The sequence below is a fragment of the Tympanuchus pallidicinctus genome, unplaced genomic scaffold (genome assembly GCF_026119805.1).
Source record: "Tympanuchus pallidicinctus isolate F22 unplaced genomic scaffold, pur_lepc_1.0 scaffold5, whole genome shotgun sequence".
NCBI lineage: Eukaryota > Metazoa > Chordata > Aves > Galliformes > Phasianidae > Tympanuchus > Tympanuchus pallidicinctus.
Genome location: NW_026294769.1, coordinates 55,367,173 through 55,389,148, shown reverse-complemented (window position 1 = coordinate 55,389,148; position 21,976 = coordinate 55,367,173). Strand labels below are relative to the sequence as shown.

Genomic DNA, 21,976 nt, shown 5'->3' with positions numbered 1-21,976 from the left:
CTGTCAGCCACACAAAGAAGGTTCACACTGGCCTTACAAGCACACAACAAGCAGAAGTGGGCATTCCTGCTCTCACTCCTCCCATGCCACAGCAGCTCCTACAATTCCTGCAGTGAAAGAAATTCCTGGTTGCTTCTGTTTACTTGGGAAGTATGAGGATATTTGAGACACAACATCTGGCACTTCTGATCAAAAATCTCTCATTCAAGTGTAATGGGATGCATACTTTTTGGTACTGTGCAAGCATTTGAAGAAAAATTAAAGTTGAACAGTTAATTTCCTACACGTCTATTTTTTCAAAGGAAACATGGCATCAAGCTGTGAAGACAAGGAACCCGGCAATGGAAATTCAGTGTAGTCATCTGCAAAAGATTGTGCAAGCTGCGACATCACAACAGTGCAAGGAGACAGACTGACTTTTAAAGCACATATTTTACCACTCTGACATCCTTAGTGAGCATGCAGGTAGCATTTTTTGAAATTGCTACTGATATACTTGCTTTATTTTGATATTTTACAAACCTATCCCCCATCACAAGCATAACAGAAGCTAGAGCAAAGTCTTTACCAAGTACCATAACAGAACAAATAAGATTGTAACACTGAGTTGGAAAATTTTGTGCCTTAAGTATGTGCAACAAGAAAAATACTCTGAATCCTAGCTCCTAAATGTTCAAGCAGTTCAATAAAATGGAAAGACTTCAGCTGAGAATGCAGTGAATAAAATACTGATTTTGACTAACAATTAAATAATGGAATCTCCCTTTAGACTAAAAGCAGAGACTACAGCTAGTAGCCGACGTCTCACTTCAACATTGTACAGCTGCTCCACAGCAAAGACTTCAGACATTTGAAAGCACGCATGCATCTTATTTTCCCAGGATTTCAAAGTCCACATTCAGGCTGCTGCTCAGCCATTATAAATGAGTAATTCAAGTAGGGCATGACTGCTTCTTGTATTAACTTGATAAAGATGTTTCACTCAAAGTACCTCAACAGTTGTGTTAAGTCATCCCTTTCACAGGCTCATTCTGTGCTATGTTAAGAGTAAAAAAAAAAAAACAAAACAAACAACATGGAACATAGTAATATTATGAAGATTACTGTGTTATTACCACACTTGTTCTCTAAACTCTGAAATACAAACATACCCAGTTTCCTGATTTTTAAATTAAATATTTAATCAAGTAATTGCACTCTGCACTGAAGTCTTATTTAATTTAAACATGCAATTACTTAAAAGACTGATACGCACATTTTCAACTACACAAATCTGTTTTTACTAAGTTCAGTTACAATGATGATCATTTCTCGTCTGACAAGTTTTCCAAAAGTTGGTTTCAAAACACTACTTTAATCCAATAGATTAATTTCAAGCTTATTTTTTATTAATGAGTCTATTATCAAATATATACTTAAACTAATTTGCTATGATCTTAATGACTGAACAGTGCTTGGGCTAAAATACATTTTGAATAATGACACATTAAACATCTTACATTTTCTTCTATGAATTTTTAGTTCACAACCTTGAGAGAAGGTTTGCTCAGTAGAGGATTTCCTTTCTTCTTAACACAAAGGGAACAAAATTATAAAGCTCAAAATAAGAAGGAGAATTCATAGTCTCCTTTCATGAATTTATTCCCATTGAATGGACAACAGTGGCAGGCCGGCCCCTCACAAGGGTTTGGAACTGGATGATCTTTAAAGTCCCTTACAATCCAAAACATCCTGTGATTCTATAATTAAATATCAAAAATACTGCATATATAATTATTGCAAATGCCAATGAGGACAAAAGGTCTAGTTTATTTAAAAGATAATTATGGCTGAACAGAATTACTCTCTATGCCATGGGCAAACACAGAACAGAAAAATATCATCCAGAAGTGATCCAGAGGCAACACTTGCACTCCACTAATGCTAAGCCAAACACTTGAATGTTTCATCAGACTTCATATCTTCTCCATTCTTCCAGTGAAAGTGTTCTTATTTACTGAATCTTTATTATTTTCCCACTTCGAAAAACAAAAACCACAAAGGAAAAAAAAAAAAAAAAAAAAAAACCCCAATAGAACAAAAACTCTTCTATAAAAGCCAATTTTAGAGATTTACACTTTTCACTGTATTGAAGCTACATTTCTTTACCGTTTAAGAGCTTCATCTCATCAAAAAGAAACAAACAATCATAGACACTGGTGAGGCACCAGGAGATGGCAAGAGCCAGTCAGCCTCTGATGCATTCTCTGATGATTATTAACTAACATGACCATTCAGGATTACTTCTTATTTTCATCTAGGGTTGGAGTTACATCACTGGAACACTGTCACTTTTTCCCCTCCGGTGCAACAGTTCTCAGCGCTGACATTCAAAAAGCTGCAGCTCACACCGATCGGTGCCTTCCTGCCCACCCTCCCACATGCAGCAGGCTGCTATTCCAGCGCTCCTGGACATAAAGCAGCACAGTCCCAGCTACCTCTCCAGCTTGGCATCCGTCCCAGGCAAATGGCCCCAGAAGCTGTACAATGACAGATGATGTACAGAGGCTAAAAGTGGAAGAACTGACAGATGTAGGCAGACGCTTACAGCGTTGACAAAGAGCTGACACATTTGTTCGGGACTTCCCGACCTTTCCATTCCCATTGATGGGGCACCCATTCCTCTGGCAATGCTTTGTGGTGCATAACCGTGCAATAATCTCATTCAGTTAAGATACTGCAACCCCAAAATGATTTCCTATTCTTTTTGTAGATAGATAGAAGCAATTTTCTAAATCTCTAGGGGAAAAATCACCTTTTCTTTTTTGAGATCTGTCACGTATTGAAAATACATCAGCAATTAGGAAAACACTTAGGAAAAGCAGGCTTTGCATTAATTTGCTGTGCTGTAAGTGGAGCTCGATACCAACAATTAGTAGCGGAAGGGTGAATAGGAACACAGAACTCAGCAAATTACTTTTCTCCAGCAAATGTTTTTGCCATAACCAAACCAGCTGCAAGATTAGGGCAACACCTAGGATTTTCTCATTCAGACATGGTTGCAGGAAAACAAATTGTTCTCCTTTTCACGATGTCTTTTCCTCTGCTGAAAAATGTGAGTCGGACAATAACTAATTTAAACATTTGCCTTCTAATTGAATTATATATATCCAAAATAATGCTAGATTTCTCAAAAGGAAGTAGTACAAAAGGATTTAAAACAAAAAAAAGTCAAGATAACCCAGAGGGAAATATTTTTTTTATTAGACGTACTTCTAAATTTAGTAGTTAGATAAACAGCATTTGTACTACAGTTGCTGTACTTAGAAATCTGTTACATAGAGATCCATAGTTAAATGCTCTCATTACCCAGACAGAGGGTAAATTGAGGTCTTAAACAGAGATGAAAAGTTGCACAATGCGCTATTTTCCCTTTACACCAATTTTAAGTAATTCTGTCACCTTAGACAGCAAGAACATACACATACCTCACGCATATTAGTTTGATTTCAGTGCTTCCAGAGGTGATGGGAAAACGAAATCAGTTCACACAGCCCAAGTGATTAAATGGTATAAAGGTTAGAAGTAACTAATGGCTTCTGCAGCATTCATTTCTATACGGTCTGCAGGTTTTTGATAAAAATAGATGGTGATTTTCAGAAGCCTCATTGCAGTTGAAGGAAATTAACCTTATTTAGCATTTCTGAAGTTGAATACCTTTAAGCTAATCTATTCAAAATCAATTGCAGTTTGGTAAACTACAGGAAGATGTCTTAGTTGAGGGCTCATCACTGGGGTTACTCAGTTTAATTTAAAAACAATCAATTTTACACTGGTTCAGCAGCTCCTAGGGATGCGAACTGCTTCTTTTTATGAGGGCTGGTCTGAAAGAAATGTCTCCTATTTTATTATGTCAGTTCATGACATCAGAGGTGAATGTTGGTGGTGTGACAGCAGAGCAAGAAACTTCCCATCAACATTCCTTCACGTGTCATTGCTGTATGACAGATGGCAGCAGATGGACAGGCTGACAAAATGGAATCTGATGTGGTAGAGTGTATGAAGGAAAGGCGTCGAACAGAATTCCCCCATGTGGAAAAATGCACCCATTTACAACATCTATTGAGCATTTGTGGAGGCAAAACAGTGGATGTGAGCACAGTGAGGTGGTGGGTGGTGCATTTCAGCAGTAGTGATAGTGGTCACCTCCAGTGGTGCAGATTGTTACAAGTGTGACTACTCTGTGACTGCAAATGTCTGTTTGTAGCATCATGGAAACGAATTTTTGCAGGACAACAATGTGTGGAAGAAGAATACATGGCTGAATACTTCAGACTGTATCCCAAATCATGCAAGTGAGACTGCTAGTACATTTGTGTATTATAACTGGAATATCTGAATGTCTTGAGTGAGTGATCTGTAGCTTTGAGGTTTTTAGTTTTGTTTGTTTGCCTCATCTACTACAGAGTTGAAAAATGCTGGCAGAAAAAAAAATAATGGCCACACAGAAAACATAATCAGAGTTTAACGGTACCTAAAGAATCATCACAGTTTCTGCAGTTTAAATAATGGGAATACTTAATGCTGTTTTTCATAAATGTGCTAAGTTTCTTTTCAGTAATATGGTATTTAATGTACTGTTATTAAAATCTGAAAAACAGGAGTTGACCTGGTCAAAATGCATTTATACTTCATCTACTGCTTTTCAGTTATATCTATTTAGCATTTCATTACAAAAAATTGCCATGTTACATGAACCATTTACATCACAAAAGTGGTAGTGAGAGCAATATAATTCAATTATAAAAGCTGGAAACGGTTTAAACACCGTTTGAAAGTAAACAGTTACAGTCCCTTATGCCCATATCTGGGAAACATCCAAATGGAAGTTAAAGATCCCATGGCATTTTTTCAGAATGAGTAGGAGCTATCCTGATATGTTGGCCAACATATATTTTCTCAATTAAAAACAGATTTCAGTGTCCAAAGCTATGTGTCAGCAATTGCTGAGAGCATATGCCTGTCACATTTCCAGAAATCTCTGCACCATCAGTAAGTGTCTGGTCGCCTTGCTGAATAATGCTTTGCCACAAGTAGAAAATGTGAACGTATTTTCATAAATACATGAAGCTCAGGAACATTATCCTTTATTGCTCTGAAAATAGAATTTATCATTTGAACCCCCATTTCTTGAGTGTTTTTTTCTATAAATGAAGCATTAGATATGACTGTGGTGGTCTATGAAACACTTTGACACCCTATGTAAATAGATTATGTCAAGACTGTGAAAAGAAATCCTATGAAACACACATACATAGAAACAACTAAAGGCTGCAGGAATAGCCTTGCATCTGCCGTTTCTAACTTTTAGAAATGTAATGACTTACAAGGTTAAAATGCTTAACACTCAGTTTTTGTCTTAGTTTCACAGTACTTTCTACATTACTTTCTGTTTAAAGAGTAGGTAGAAAGATTTCCCTTATGCACTTCAAGTGTGCAGACCTCACACTGCACTCACAGCTGAGGTGATCGAATCATCAGTTGCCAGTATTGAAGCATGAACTCCCATCCCAGGAGCTACAAGATGATCTATGTTATCTACAGGCAGAGACAAAACAAAAACTCGATCAATGCATTCCTAAAGAAAAAGACCTAAGTATGAAAAAGAATCCCTTGCTCAACAGATTTCCTCACATAATGTCTCAAACGCCTGCTATTTGGAGTTGAGTACACACCTTCATTGTTCACATTTAATTTTTTTAAAATATTTTAATTTTTTGCCATATTGCAAAAATATTTGGCTTGTGCTACTAAGAAAATTGGACAAAAGCACATCTTTGGCTCAAGGTTTTACTCTGTTGACTGACAGCATAACAAAATAGCACTTGAAGTCAGTCACTCATGCTTGGAAATAAAATAGACATTTTCAAGGAACCAAACTAGGCAGATTTGCTTCCTAGCAACGGACAGGACAGAGTGCAGTTTGTTTTTGTTTTGTTGGATGTTTGTTTTTTAAAAAGGATCGTTTTTCCACTCTCATTTTACAGATTTCTGAATCTTATTCACTCACAATTTCAGAATTCTAGTGTCTGTATTGCTGAGGGATTTATGGTAGACATAGAAAGAGAGATGAAAACAGCACTTAGATCATGAGGATTTGCAGAATTCCTTGAAGGAAAGGTAAATGAGTTGCCTTACTTCTGCAGTGCACAACTACCTTTATATAACCAAAATTTACTACCAGTTGCAAAAAGCAATGCAACCCACTGGAAATGATGTTAATCTAGTTAGTAAGGAATAGTATGTCCTGCCCTGATACTACCTACTCTCATGGACATGACATTTTTAACTGAAGCCAGAAGAGTGACAGACTGTGCTTCAGGACAAGTTTACTTCTCCCTTAGACATAGTAAGTAGTAAGTATTAGATTTTCATAAGACAGTAGTTACAGAGGGAATTTATGTCTAGAAAATATTTGATACTTAACCTGCACTGTAGTGCAAAACATACTGGGTTTCAAAGGAAAAGAATGAGGACAAAGCATAAACGAAGTGGCAAATGTGTGAAAGCACATGCATTCTAAAAGATAATTTTACAGATGATAGGTTTTAACTCAAGTTTACATTTAACACTGCTATTGACTTGCTGTTCCCAACATGACCCTCCTGTCCCGAACCACCACCTACTGCCCCCACTTGAACTTGTGACAAAATTAACGTTTGATCTGTAACAACTATGAGTTTCCATAGTAGAAACTTTAAGATCACAAGTAATTGTTGTCGTGCCTTCAGCAGAGCAGCTTGTGAAAGGAGAAACTGATTCACATGGGAGAAACCAGTTTCTCTTTTCATGAATACCCATCACATTAAACAGAAAACTAACATGAACTACATCTTGGTTTGAGATGAGCATCTTCTTTAACCCCTCCTCTAAAAAAATTCTACTACCACCTTTAAATTGTATCGATCTCCAAAACAAAATCCATCCTTCCTAATTGAAAAGAACACAGAAAATCTTGCTCTTCATCAACAAACCATCTGACGTTTTGTTTTCTCTGATCAGCTAATCTCAACATCTAGAGGGAGAAACTGCACTGCCACAAAATTTCTCTGCCCACAAGTTTTGCAACTCAGAAACACTCCAAATTTAGCCTCTCACTTCAGATAGTTGAACCACTATTCTTAATTCAATTTGGAAAACTCCATGACATTAACAACCAAGTTCTTCTCAAAATGTACACTTACCTAAATTTAAATTCACCTTATTCCAACACGAGTAAGATACAAATAGCGCTTTCAGTATCATAGACTATTAGCATTTTTCCAATGCAAAGTATGAGAGCAAGCCAGATTTTTCAAGTAATTAAGAGGATATAAATGTTGTTTGCTGCAAGAGCGCTGTTCTCGAAAGAGCAGAGTCCTGGCAACTATCATAATCCTTTTGAAATTGCTCATATTAAGATTAAAGATCACTTTGTTCCTCTATTCCCACAACTACTTGGTATGGTAAAAACATCAGTCCCCTAGTTTTATATGTAACATCTTTAACATTTGCTCTCCTTTCTGTGCATGTGATTAAATGTAACATTTTGAAATCCCAAAGTTCTGAGAAAAACATAAATCCTTGTCCACAGCTGCTGTTTGACTCTGGAAACACATGCATTTTCTTTTCAAGCATCTACCATCAAAAAATCCCAAAGGATTTGAACTGGAGAACACCTGCATCTCTTCATTTAGTTCCAATAACAGAGTCTAAACTTCAAAATTACAAAAATAGATGCTATGTTCAGCTGCAGTTACATTCTGCCCCTAATTCCCGTGAACAAAAATGCTAAGAGCATGAAATCATTCAGGCAAGCTCTGTCATCGAGAGGATAAGATTTTTTGCACCAGAAGCCCAGTGGGAACTTGATAGAAAACTGGCAACAATTACAGATAAAGTACATAGTGAAATCCTCAGGGAGAGAAAAGGAAATGTAACAAGATAGATGGGTATAATTTTTACACATTTATGCCCAAACCACAAATGTGAATTGTCTTTAATTACTGCAATATATTCAGCATTTCTACTCATTCATTGTGTCAAATTGTTCCAAAATACTTCAAATTACTTTAGGAATTCTCTTTTACAAGTTTGCTTTATTTACAAGTTCGGGCATTCCTTTAAAGCAGATGTGAAAACTTTAAAATTCGAATAGCTCTAGCTTTAAAATCCAAACTTTGTGTTGTCCCCCATCTAAGCAGTCAAAATTAATAAACAGAAAAATGCCACTATTAGTTTTAAGTCTGAGAAATGGAAAGTTGGGGAGCATTCATAGTACTTTATGCAGAAAAAGAAATGCATATAAAATCTGTTCCCTCCTTTCAGATACATTCAAACAGATCAGCAGGTTTTTGAGGGGAAAAGCATATAATATTCCCAGTACAACATTTACAACATTTTTTTAAATTTATGTTTGTATCTATGATATCTTTAAACATTTAATCGTATTTTCCCTTCATAAATCCATTTTTCCTTTGTTTGGAGGGGAGAGACTGAGAAAAATTTACAGTAGAGAAAAAAAATCCAAAAATGCTTGGAAACTTACTATATCACTTAAATGAGCAGTTATCAACTTCTCCAAGGTTCAGTATTTACTCTTCAACCTTTGTGCAGCGTTCACACAAACTACAGCAGACGCTTCAGACTCTTATTTTGATCAACAGGGTCTACCAATTTAGCATATGTGAGCATGACATTCATACAGGTATTTTCGTTCACTTGATAATTTCACTGCTGCGTTGCTGAGCATTTGAGTGGATCTCAAGGCATATTTGATTCTTTTAGTTTTTATTTCCTCTCGATTTATACGTTACAGAATTCTCCATACACCGGCTATGCATGCACTCCCATTTATTCAATATGGCAAACCAAACAGAGCTTAATCAGCTCACCTCATCTATTCAACAGCTGCCCATAATTAAATACTAACACCCGCATTCATTTTGAAATCTCCCTATTTCTCTCAAAAGCCAGGTGAAGCAAACACGGTCTGCTGCTTGCTCCGAGGGTTAATAAATCCAGGGTTAGTTCAGAGAAGCCATTAAGACGCCCCCCAGCCTCTCTCTCCTATATTGTATATGCTGCAGTTTAAATAAAGACAGTTGTAAAAATCAGAGGATGTACTGCCCTATGCACAGACATTCTTGAGGAATTTTTTATACAACTAAGGTACCCAAAATTAAAAGCGCCAGCATGCAGACGTATAATTAAGGATTAAACAAAATCCCTAAATACTTCTAGCGTTGTGCTAACGATACAAAACAATAAAACACCATTCCTAAATTATCACCAGCACATGAACTTGTTACTTGTGATTCTTACTTTGCTGCAGGTACTCCACACAGTGCACTTCAATGTTGCCCTTTTTGGAATAATGTTTCATAAAAATACTTTCTCTCTTTGCTGCTCAATGCAGCACGTCACTGCTAGAAACAATCTTTTTCTCCTCCTCTCAGTAGCAAATAAGAAATAAAATACTTGTGCAAAATACTTTATCACTCCAATTGTAAATACACACTCAACCTTTGCAGGGCCACCTGCAGCTGAGCAACAAAAGGAAGCTGCACAGCAGCCTGGGTCACCATGGATCACAGGATTTCAGTGGCACAATGCAGCAGCTGACACAACAAGGGGAGAAAAGGGCTCCTACCTGTTCTCCAGCTGAACTCACCCGAATTATTCAAGAAATGCATGCCATTGGCACAAACTCCCCCCTGGCACTTCATACTCAAATAACTGCTTCCATTTTGGACCCAGTTGTTTTCCATTCGACCTCACAGATGCATAAGGAATTCATAAGCTACACCTCCTTCATGTTTATATAAGCAAAATTTAAAAGAGACCACTCAGCCATTGTATTGTATTCCAAGATTCTTCCACAAACTCTTTTAGGATGTGGTCCCATTGTTTGTTAGAGTACCAGAAACTCTCCTCTAGAGAAGCAATTTCTCTGGGTTTTAACCACAAAATCACTCCCACCAAACTGGAACTGCAGTTCCCCTTAACTCTTTCAGAAACTACATCTATGTCTCAACAGCATCAGCTACATGGCTATTTTTACAAGGCTTGCTCTAGTCTTACTTCTAGCTATCTGACAGTACAGAACAACACTAGATATTTTTTTCTCATCCCTCATGGACAGATTGATTCTTTCAACAAGCAAGTTGCGCTATTCCTTCTTCTTTCTTGCAGTATTAATTCCTATTGCAGACCATCACATCTAATATTATTAGGAGAAATGACTCCAATAGCACAACTTCAGTACTGCCAAATCATCTCTAGTAATAAAGCTTTAAACAGCACTTTTATTCCCCCGTGGCATAAGCTGAATTTGCTGTCAAATTATCCAGTAGAGCTTTAATTCCCAGAAGTGACTGCAACTGACAGCAAAAGCATTTTTATGCTTTCAAATCACTTCATGTAGTTTCCACATTCGTGTTGAAAAGGCTAATCGTATCTCCTGTATTACACTGCCTCACTTCCTTCAGCACACATTTGAATGTGAAGGCTTTAATTCCCTCATCGTTTGGATAGAACCTGAGATAGCTTAAACGCTGCTCCCTCACTTCATGTACAAAACAAAACTAACGAAAGAAAATCCACACTCCCATTTGTAGTACACTACTCTGCATGCTTAAGGGGATCAAAGCTTCAACAAATCTGTCAGCTTTTCCCTCTGATTTCTGCCCTATCTGCCGCCCTACAGACAGACCTAGAGCTGTAGGACAGGGTGCACAGATCAGCAAACCATCACGGACCACATAAAATCAACACTGCTTTCCTGAGGAATGGGGCAGGTGGCCCAGGAAATTCCCAAGTCTGAACATTTTAAATGCATCTCTTGTTCATCTACAAGACAGTTATCAAGGATACTTATCTGTTATGAATCAATTTTTTCCAATACTATTAATCAACCTCCAAGTCCCTGCATACGTCTGAACCACACTTCATTTGTTCATCTCTTAATTCTCTAAGGCATCATCTGTCACAAGCTACCAAATACAGATTGCTATCTACCTGGATTATCCATTTTACTTACGGGACAAACTATATGTGACTACTGTGACCAGTAACAACCACAATTACTCTGTAACATAGTTTTGGTTTTTGGCTTTTTCCTTTTTTTTTTTTTTTTTTTTAATATTCTATGTATGCACAGCTCCCTTAAGGGTTAAAGAATATTCTGGGACAAATCAGAAAGTTAAATTTCAAAAAAGGCAGAAAAAGCAATAATCAATAGTAATTAATACTGTTAGCATTATGAACATTTAAAGTCACTTAAGTGAGACAGCAGGTCCAACATTTATGCCACTTCTTTCTTTTAAAAAGGGATCTGAATCATGACCTGGTATGAGGCAATGTTTTAGTGGCAGGAACTTGAGCTAACTGTTATAAAAACAGCATCAAACATTTCAGTATGATACTCTCCAAGAAACGTACAAGTACCAATGCTGAGATAATAATCTAAAAACTGATGGAGTGGTTACTGCTTACAAATAATTTGCTTTGCACAAGAGAAAAAAGATTTTGCTTATATACACATTTGCAAAGACAACAATAAATTTGCCGCTGCTTAACAGATCAATGATATCTAACAACCATTAAAAATTCACTTGTCATTAAAAATGAAAAATGGATAAAACACTTTCAAACACTTCCTGTATTTGACAGCACTGTGGCCATTTTTTTGCTTTCTTTAATCTACTTTTTTTTTTTTTTTTTTTTTCCATTTTATCTCCTTACAGCATTCTTTGAATGGAGCAACTGTTTAATGTCACTTGTAAAATGCAACAACAGCAAAACCTAAATATCTGTATTTCTCAAGCTGTATTCGTTTTAAGTCAGATTCAGTGATGCTTAAAACAGACCAATGTTATGTTTAAAGCCCAAAGAAATCATATGAATGTTAGAGTATTAGTGTCCACAAAGTCAATATCTTTAAATTTACCTGAGCAAATCTCTGAGAAATATTAACTTGTTTCTCATTTAAATCGATCACATCAATTCAAGAAAGACAAATGTATACTCTTCCAGAAAGAAAAATGCATACTCGAAGACAAATGTACACTCACGCATCTTAAAAATCATCTTTTTAATTATTAAATTAGATTTAGATAATTAAAATTAATTTAGAAAATGTATTAATTGAATTACAAACTATTCTGCAAATTTATGTGAACCGCTTCAAACACAATATGTCAACTTCTCCATGAGAAGCTCAAGTTATTAGAGGAAAGAAAAAACGAAAGTAACATTTTCAACAAGAACCCTAGCAAAAAATAAAAATGTTTACAAAATATACTTTGTATAATTTATTTATAAGGCAACCGAAGTCAATGAAGCATTTCTTCCTGAAGAGGACATATATCAAAATACCGCTTTGAGTTTTTGTGTGTCACAGTGAGCTGCAGCCATTACATGTGCAGCATGTGAAAAAGATACCTTGGCATTTGGCACATTTTACATCAAGCCCCTCTTTTGAAAATTACATTGGATAGGAAAATGTAATGTGATACCAGCTTAACAAGAGTTTTGCACTTACCAGAATTATGGCAGTAGTCCATACACTGTGGAATTTGGATTGTAAAGGCTACCAAATCTGGAGCTAAGAGAGATTCTGGCTTTCTGCTCTCATTGAGCCATTTACTGCTGTGTAAGTCTCTGGTGTCAGAAGGCCCTTGAATTAAAGGAATCAGCTTCTCTTTTCCACCATCACCTAAGATAAAGATTAGACTTCTTAGATCTCCTATTGTAACAAGATCATTTTTCAACTTATAAACATTCACTAGTCCACCTATTAACACCGTAAGTACAGAATTAAAATAGGAAACAGAAAGAGCAAGTACTTATAAACTATTAAGCCACTTCCTTAATACCATCTTGTAAATGTCTTGACCTCTAGGAAGATTTCAAATGAAGTGACTGAGTCTCTTTATAATTGTAATTTCCATCCTGAATTTATAAAATAATTTCTTAAAATATCACCCTGAACTCAATTTAGAGTTAAATACACTCAGTTTTAGTGTTCTTAACACTAGCTACCATGTAGCAATAAAAAGATGGTAGATAATCAGAATGTTACTGTAATCTCTTCAAAAAAAAAGCATGTTAAACAAAATTTAAAATTATTTATCATCAAGTCCTCAAGTCCTTCTCAAGTGGGATGTGAAACACTTGCACCACTGATGGAAAATAAGACACGAAAAAATAAACAGAATAAAATATAATACTACAAAAAGAGCAAAATGCAAATACGTTGAGTAATATTAAAATGTAGTTTATTCCAATTTCCTTAGTGCTTTTAGCTTCATTTTTATCTCAGAAGACATAAACTAAATACTGTGTTCTTTTTCAGTGTCAAAATTGACTAAACTAGGGCCAGGTTGGATCATCCTGGCACACAATGACAACAAAACAAAAACAGAATACAAAAAAATCTTTTCTGATTCATAGGAACAATGAGTAAATTCTTGTTTCAGTAACTCTCCTTGTAAAAAGCAAGGCCAATTCTCCTACACAGGCAATAAAGTTTTACATGGTCCAGCTGCACATACCTGGGGCTTTGGCACAAATTTTTATTGATCCCACGGTCCCAGAGGCACATTTGACCAATGATGTGCTGCAGTACTTCAATTCAACATTCTGGATTGAGCCCTCAAGAGTTGGCAGGGGATTCTTAGATTTCACACCTAATAAAAGAAAACTGCAAATGTACTAGCCTGTTGAATTTAAATATTTTTATATTCCTTTACCAAGGCATTTAAACTTAATTATACTTTAATTATCTACCTTAGATGTTCTTATAGCATTTTTGTTGTGATTCACAGTTTTTAACGGGAAGTGGGAGCACACTCTGTAGACTTTGTAATACAGTTACACATAAATATAGGCAGAAATGAGAGAAAAACACACAAGGCCACTTAGATACTGCAATAATAAATATGTATATATACACACATACATACACTTTTGTTTTCAGTTTGTGAGTGCCACCCCAACTACTTTCTTTCACGTTGTTATTGTGACCCTTTCATTTCAGGATATTAAAATGACTCAGTGTTCTGAGCCCACGCTTAGGCAACAGCACTTGCCTCAGTAGCAATGTAAAGGCACTAAACCCATGTGGCTGAAGAGCACAGAGGGCCAGCTCACTTGCTTTTGTTCAATGGAACCTAGAGTTCAAACCTTGCCTTAGGTCACGAGTAGAACCGGGTTCTGGTGGTCTTTTCTCAACCCTATTTGTGCACCCAGCAAAGCACGCAGTGCTCAGAACAACACGGGGCACTGGCACACCTGAGCCACAGGCCTGAGCTCCACAAGCTGCAAAGGGCAGCCCACAGAGCCTCACAGCATGGGCAGGGGCAGCCAGCCCTCCAGTGCTGTGCACAGCTACCTATTGGAGAACAAGCACATAAATTCAGTCACAAATGAGAAAGAAACCGTTTCAGCACCTGTAAGTAGCATGAAAGGAAAAACTAACAGAAGTTACCATTTTTAAAGTTTTTTCCCCCTTGACGCAACAGTGACTCTGAATTTGTCAGTAAGTTGGCAAGCACCTTCTTAATTATGCAAGCATTAGTATAATTATGGAACCATTTCCTTACATACGTAACGTAGAATTTGTTCCAAAATCTATAATTATGCAAGAAAAGTATTATGGAATAGCAGATATAAAAAATGAAAAAGCATTTTGATTTGTGCTGCAAGATAGTTACACATATTAAATTAACTTAATATATTCTCCAAAGAATTAATTTTTTGCACGATCTCTCAATGAGTCTCTAAAGAGTGATTCCAACCTTTCCTACTGAGGAAAAATGGCTTGAGGAAAAATGGTTGTTTCTCTAATTGATAGGAAAGAGAAATTTCACAACCTGGTAACTGGGCTTAGTTCACTGTGCCTATTTCAGTTCCTAAGCATTAACAAGCATTTGGTAATCCACACAAAATCATTTGGTAAGCAGACTTCTTGCTCTGGAAAGATACTACAATAGTTTTTGAATAAAAAGCACACTAGGAAGAGTAGCAGCACAGAAAGGGATACATAGCATGAAGCAAACCAGGAAATGGGTTCTACATTCTACACATACTGTCTTATCATATTTTAACCTGCCTGCTGGGGTTAAGGCAAATCCAGCCTTCCCCTGAGTCGGGATTCAGGAAGGCCTCAGGCTCAGGGAATGCTCACTGCAACCTGTCTGCATGTCTGGCACTACAAGACCTCCTTGGCTTCCAGTCTACAGGATCAGCTACTGGTGTTAGCCTCACCCTCATACACAACCTTGCCTGGGGCGAGACTCTTAAAGCTGAAAATCCCCTTTCACCTACGGTTTTATATCAGAAATGATGCATAAATTTGCCAAAAGCAGATAGGGTTTCTCTAGGCATTTCCTTATCTTGGCTCTATGTCTTATACTTCTACACTTCTGCAAACACAGTCCACTGTGTTGCAAAAATCAAGGATTTGTTTTCTGTTTTTTTACCCCTTTTCCAAAACAGACGATAAAACAGTTAATAGCATCCAAAATTACACCTAAAGCATAACAATGTTGTTATATCCACCTCCCAGCAGCACTTTTATGGCTCAAAGGGTACAAGCTGTAATGCCTCATACATTTCTCTCGCTTCCCTATGGAAAATACAGTAACTAATTCACTAATACTTAGAAAACTAAGTATTTTCCATCATTAAGTCCACTTCTTGACCTAGGTGTTGAGGCATTTCTGTTTTAGTATCACATCTGATAACACAGAAACAAGTTGCATGTGATTGTGACTATTTGTCTCTGCTCTCTCACCTGTTCCCTCACCAAACAACTTCTGGACTCACTGAATTTGAGCAAGATAAAGCAGAGTAAGCAGAGATACTTCTGGGATCTTCATGAAAACCTAGGTATAGTTGCCCTGTAACTCAAACCATCAGCATATGCACAACAGTCAGCAAAGCACAGTTCAAAGCAGCCAGAGCATTTACATCCAACCAGCAGGTGAGGATCACAAGAAGGACATTAAGAAGCTGAATGACTTGGCCTTGAAGGAATACACAAACTCTCAATATGTACTCATAATTAATATTACAAAATTAACAGCTGTATTCTAATGCATATGATGAAGAAGTTTATTTTTGGAAGACCTATTAGTGGATGAATACTTCCACAGAGGATTATTTGAAAAGGACATCAAAAACTATTGGAAAAACGCAGTGCTGTCTTGCCTTTTGTGCATTCTTTTGACACCAAATGGCATTATCATTCTGCTCTCATTCTTAATACCTGATAACCACAGCACAATACACTGCACTAATCAAAGAAAAGTTGAAACAAAAATCAATTTCACAGCTCTGGACTGAAGGATACTTGGAAAACCCACTTGCTGAACATTAAAACCCTGTGTAACGCATACAGTAAGAGATATGGAACTTAGGATGGCTACCTAGAACTTTATCATGAAGACAAAAATCCACATGACCCTAAGGTGACACCCCTTGCCAAGTTTCACGTTTCTTTTTCAAAAGAGATAAATTAGTTATTCCAGTGAACCATTTATAATGAATAAGTTTAATATGGGAAACACCACACTTTTCTCCACCTCCAAATTTTTTGGAAGGGATGAACCATGCCTCACCCAACTCATCAAATTGGCAAACCGTCCTCTAGAGAAGCAGCCCTGTTTACTATCTATGCCTCTGCCCATCTGTAGTTTTTAACTCTATATATTCAGTTCTACCTGAATACTCTCCCATTTCTCTTCCATAACGACATCATTTTAAAATCAAGGTCTCTATGGTCATACACACAGCTAAAATGTTCCTTAAATACCTATTTCAGAACATCTGTAAATTGTCTGGCAGCTCTGTCTTCTCAGACAATCATTTCAGCAGGAAGATGTTAACACTCATAGATAAGAAATGTCCCATGTATCCAACTACAGGCTCAAATTTGGTATGTGAATAAACATTAAAGAAGATTTTTTTTTTCAGCAAAGACATGAAGCATGAACTCAAAATGGAACAAGGTGAACCTAATCTCCCATTGCAAGCAAGCAACACTTTCCAAATTTCAACTTCTGCAAAGTCACTGAAAATGAAGCATGAAAAAAGCTTATATTTGAGGTTTAAAAATAACCATGCAAGTGGAATTTGTGCTGTACTTATTCTTCTGGAATTATACTTTAGAAAGTATCACCATTATTTACTTGACTTTTCTACTCTATGTAGCCAAAAAACAGAGAACAGTTTCTTTCTCAGTACACCTCACATTTTCCTTAGCTCATTTATTTTCATCAGGATCATGATAAACAAAAGAAAGACAGAAAGATCTGTGTACCCGTCTCTATCAAATACAATCTAACTTTGCTTCCAAAGAACATCTTCCCCACTATAAAACTACTTGAAATAAAAATCATGTTTCCTTCCCAATATGTAATAATATTGACACCCGTGATCAAACCAGCTTTTGAAAAATTTGAATATTAAACACAGAATATAACACACAAAAGATTCTCCCCTTGGAAAATTGTTTTTTTGGTAATAGATTTGTTCCTCACTTCCCCAAATCGACATGTGCTAAGTCAATGACACTGTGTGCAAGTGGGAGTGAACAAAAGCACAGGTCACAGTTGTGGCTCCTTTATAGATCAGCCCAGGATTTGGCTGGTTGACAAATTTATCAATGCTGAGCAATAACTTAAGACCCATTAGAAAGAGTTTACAAATTAGTGATTTTATCAGTGGCCTATATGTCTTAGAATCATAGAACAGTCAGAGTTGGAAGGGGCCTTTAAAGGTCATGTAGTCCAACTCCCCTGCAATGAGCAGGAACACCTACAGCTAGATCAACTTGCTCAGAGCCCTTCCTGCCCAACCTCAAATGTCTCCAGGGATGGGACATTGACCACCTCTCTGGATAACCTGCTCCAGAGCCTCATCACCTTTAGTGTATAAAATCCCTTCCTTATATCGAATTAAAATCTTCCCTCCTTTAGTTTGAAGCAATTTCCCCTTATTCTATCACAGCAGACTCTGCTAAGAGCCTGCCCCTCCTTCTCTAAGAAGAGGCTACAAGTCCCCCTCCCTCTTTATCTACTGACAAGTCACTCTCAGGTCTCCCCGGAGCCTTCTTCAGGCTAAACAGGCGCAGTTCTCTCAGCCTATCCTTGTGGTAGAGGTGTTCCATCCCCCGGATCATTTTTGCAGTCCTCCTCTGCATGCACTCTAAAAGGTCCACATCTCTTCTGTACCGAGGACTCCATATCTGGACACAGTACTCCAGATGAGGACTCACAGTGCAGAATAAAGGAGCAGGATCACCTCCCCTGCCCTGCTGACCACAGTTCTTTTAATGCAGCCCAGGGTATTGTTGGCTTTGTGGGCTGCGAGTTCTTTTACCAATCCATTTGTAACAAGAGGAATTTGCAATGATCGAACGGAAACCAAGAGAGAAAATCTGAATTGATCAACAGAAAAGACAGGAAACCAGCAGAATAGGTGCATTATTGATTCTTATGACAAAAGTTTTTACGCCAACAAATTCTTAATATACAATAATTCCTTAGAAAGGCAGTAAAGGAGAGAACTAAAAAATATGAAATAGGAAATGAATAAGGCACAACTAAAACTTCTAGAAGCAGCACCAAATGAATTCTCTCCTTATTTAAGTTATGACCTCAGAAGGAAAAAATTCAATATTTAAAGCATTAAGTATCAATAAACTATGGTTTGGCAATATGACACAGTTAAACAGTGTCACTTACATGTCACAATGATTTCAAACTCAGTAAAAATAGACCAATCTATGAATAAAAGCAAGAAATTATTAACTGAATTAAACTCAATTTTAGGCCTAGGGTCTTTCTGGAAACAAAAAAAAAAATCCAATTGTTTTCACAGAATCACATACAGTTTTACATGACTATCACAAAAACGCTAGTAAATAACTAAAACATACAAGAAATCTCATTTCCTTAACAGAAGACATTCACTCGTCTTCAGTCTCTGCTTAAACAGTCCCCCTTTTCTGAGGACTTCACAAATCTGCACTGATCTGAACTAGAAATTGCTTTCAGCATCAAATTCCTCAGAGAAGTCATCTCGGTTCTACCAGGAACTCAACAGGCGCCACAGAGATGAGCTCCAGTTGGTGTCAGTGCTGCTTGTCACGCTCAGGGTATTGTGGGACCATGGGCTTCCAGGGTCGTCAACGCAGCAAGACAGCAGCAGCACGGGATTTTAAACATTGCTTGTAACTATGCTTCCTCACGCAGAATACCAGAAAACACTGAGTGTGGAGTTTCATCCATTGTTTTTGTTTTAAATTGCAAAAGCAGAGATTTTCTAAAATGCAGAAGTCACGTTATTAATACTTTCTCATTATCTTCTGTAGCATAACGATAATTTGTGATGAAGTTTCCCAAACGGCAATACTCACAATTCTATTTTTTTAATTTGTCACCATAATCTCCTCATTACGTTTTACAGCCCCAATGTAGACACTCATAAAACTATTTTCTCTCTTCAAAACACAGCAATTAAAGCAGTTCATTCTAAGGAAGTGTCAATGTGCAGATCTATTTTGCACTGGATCCACTTAACTTAGAATTATTAGTGCTATTATGATTCTGATTATCTTGACAATTTATATTCTCGTAATATTCACTACAACAGGTGTCAATTAGTTTCCAATATACATACCACTATTCTTAGAAATTTCTCTTTTCTCCGCTCTCTCCATAGATTTAACAGGAGAACAACAAAAGGAATTGATAGACTTGTCCCACTTCTTGTGTATGATGATCAGGACAGCTTTTCTACTGTGTGAACTGCTTGCCCCATAGTTCCACATCAGAAAGAGACAGAAACAGAGACCTTAGATATCTGCCAAATATCTTCCTTACCGGATAACCTAGACACAGGCCCAAGCAAGCAAGAGACCATATTCTTAAGCAAAATATTCATCAAGAAAAAAGTCTACTTTTCATATGAACATAAGCTTCACCGACCACATGCACGTGCACACAACATAAAAACCATCTACTCAGTGTTTTCACAAACAAGTTTCAGAGATAAACCCACACTCACACAATGGTTTACAGCTTAGAGGCCAATATCAAAACCTGTGTAACTAACAATTTTCCTCAAGACATCTGTAAACTAATTAAGACTTCTCTATTTTCTAAACAGATTTATATACTTCAATTAATAATGGAGATCACTAAATTTAAATATATACTATGGGAAGCAACTCTAAAACCCTGCTGTGAAAAAATTTATTTCGGGCAAATATCCCCTTAACCTTCTTATTCCTAACATTCAGACAACTCAGGCATTGACAATTATAAGCATATCTAATTGAAGCTAAGATTTTAAATTTGGCAACACAACACTGGGCAGGACACAGGATTAATGTGGTTTTAGTAGCACTGCTATTGTAAGAAGAGGTTCAAAAAGAAGAGGTTTTCCTTTCTGCAGGATTCAACAGCTGCACTTCAGATATCAACACATCATATGATACAAATAGTAGGAGCACAATTTAACCACATTAAAATAACATTTTTCTGCCAAGAAAACTAAAACTATTCAGAATTTGAATATCTAACCCTCAAAAAGCATGTTCTATCGACAGTCAAATTTACATACAGTCAGTAAACAAATGCTGAAATCACACACACAGTCACAACGGTTGGAAGGGACCTCAAGAGATCATCCAGTCCAACCCTCAGCTAAGGCAGGTACTTTACAATAGGTTACACAGGTAGGCATCCAGATGGGTCTTCAATATTTCCGTACAAGTAGAAGTAGACTCCAGAACCTCTCTAGGCAACTTGTTCCAATGACAAATGACACTGACTAAAATTCTGCCAGGATGCAATAAGAACTTGAGGAACTTTGACCACAAAGTACTTGAAGATCCCAAAGAGAACAAAGGCAATTTGATAGAGAACTCACAGATTCCATCCCTGGCAACACATCCTGTGGTTGGAAGCATTCACCATCAATTGCTTCCATTTTGGTCGTATGTATCTTCTATTCCTTTCCAAGAGGATAGTTTTATTCTATCTTTGGTCAAGTCCAGCAGGTCATGCAAAACATCTAAACATGTTTGCATGAAATGCACATTGTCATTAACACATGTTCATTCGATCATACAAAACCTGAATTGCATTTTCTATTCTAATTTTGCATTAAGATCAGATGAGTCTGAATGCAGTACCAGTTCAAATGCCATATTTTCAAATACCACGGATCATGTCAGGTCTCTGCAGCTTTCATTTTAACTGTAGAGCTCATTTCTGTAACACACATCTTTAAATAAGCTATTTGGTAACTACAAAACTCATAAAGCCTGGTTTCTTGTGAGTTTGTACTTTCTTGTCTTCTACAAGCCTCATTCACCAGAGCAGATCTGACCCTCCAAGTGCTACGTAACATACCTAGTACACAGGAGACAAGAAATGCTAAATCCCACCCCAACCTACACATAGCTGTGAGATTACCACTAATCAAACATGACATCTGGTCACCCGCTCTTCGTCAGACAGAATATTTAACGTCTGAAATCTGCCCCAAGTTCCATCTGAAATAATTGCATACTGCACAGAACAGTTATGAAACAGTAAAAAGGCAAAAAACATTTATCATCCTGAGGATGAATACAGTAATTTTTCAAGAAAAGAAAGAACATAAGTTTCTAAAAATTCAAATGAACATAAGTATTTAGTGATGGTATCAAAATTTTTTTTTTATATCTGACATCTAACGTATAATCATTAACTGATTTCTTGGGTTGCTGGGGGTACAGGAAGAAATCAAAGGGATGTGTTTCAGTTAGATAAAAGTGGCTGAGGAGGAAAGCTGGCACTGACATGGTTAGAAGATGGGCAACATCTCCTGGGGACACTGACTGTAGAAAGAGTAGGAAAGGTAAGGAACAAAGTAATTTAGACAGGATAAGAAAGTAGAA

The 21,976-nt window shown here is 37.0% G+C and overlaps 1 protein-coding gene across 5 annotated transcripts in view; it reads right to left on the bottom strand.

Annotated features, from left to right (window-relative positions):
- The window catches only part of VPS13B (vacuolar protein sorting 13 homolog B), a 415,034-nt gene that overhangs the window by 269,365 nt on the left and 123,693 nt on the right, over positions 1–21,976 (bottom strand). For all 5 annotated transcript variants that reach the window (XM_052704440.1, XM_052704437.1, XM_052704439.1 and 2 more), the window contains exons 18-19: positions 13,575–13,709; positions 12,563–12,736 (exon numbers count right to left, since the gene is read on the bottom strand). In XM_052704440.1, the coding sequence (XP_052560400.1) occupies positions 12,563–12,736; positions 13,575–13,709 (309 nt within the window). The remainder of the gene's footprint in view (positions 1–12,562; positions 12,737–13,574; positions 13,710–21,976) is intronic.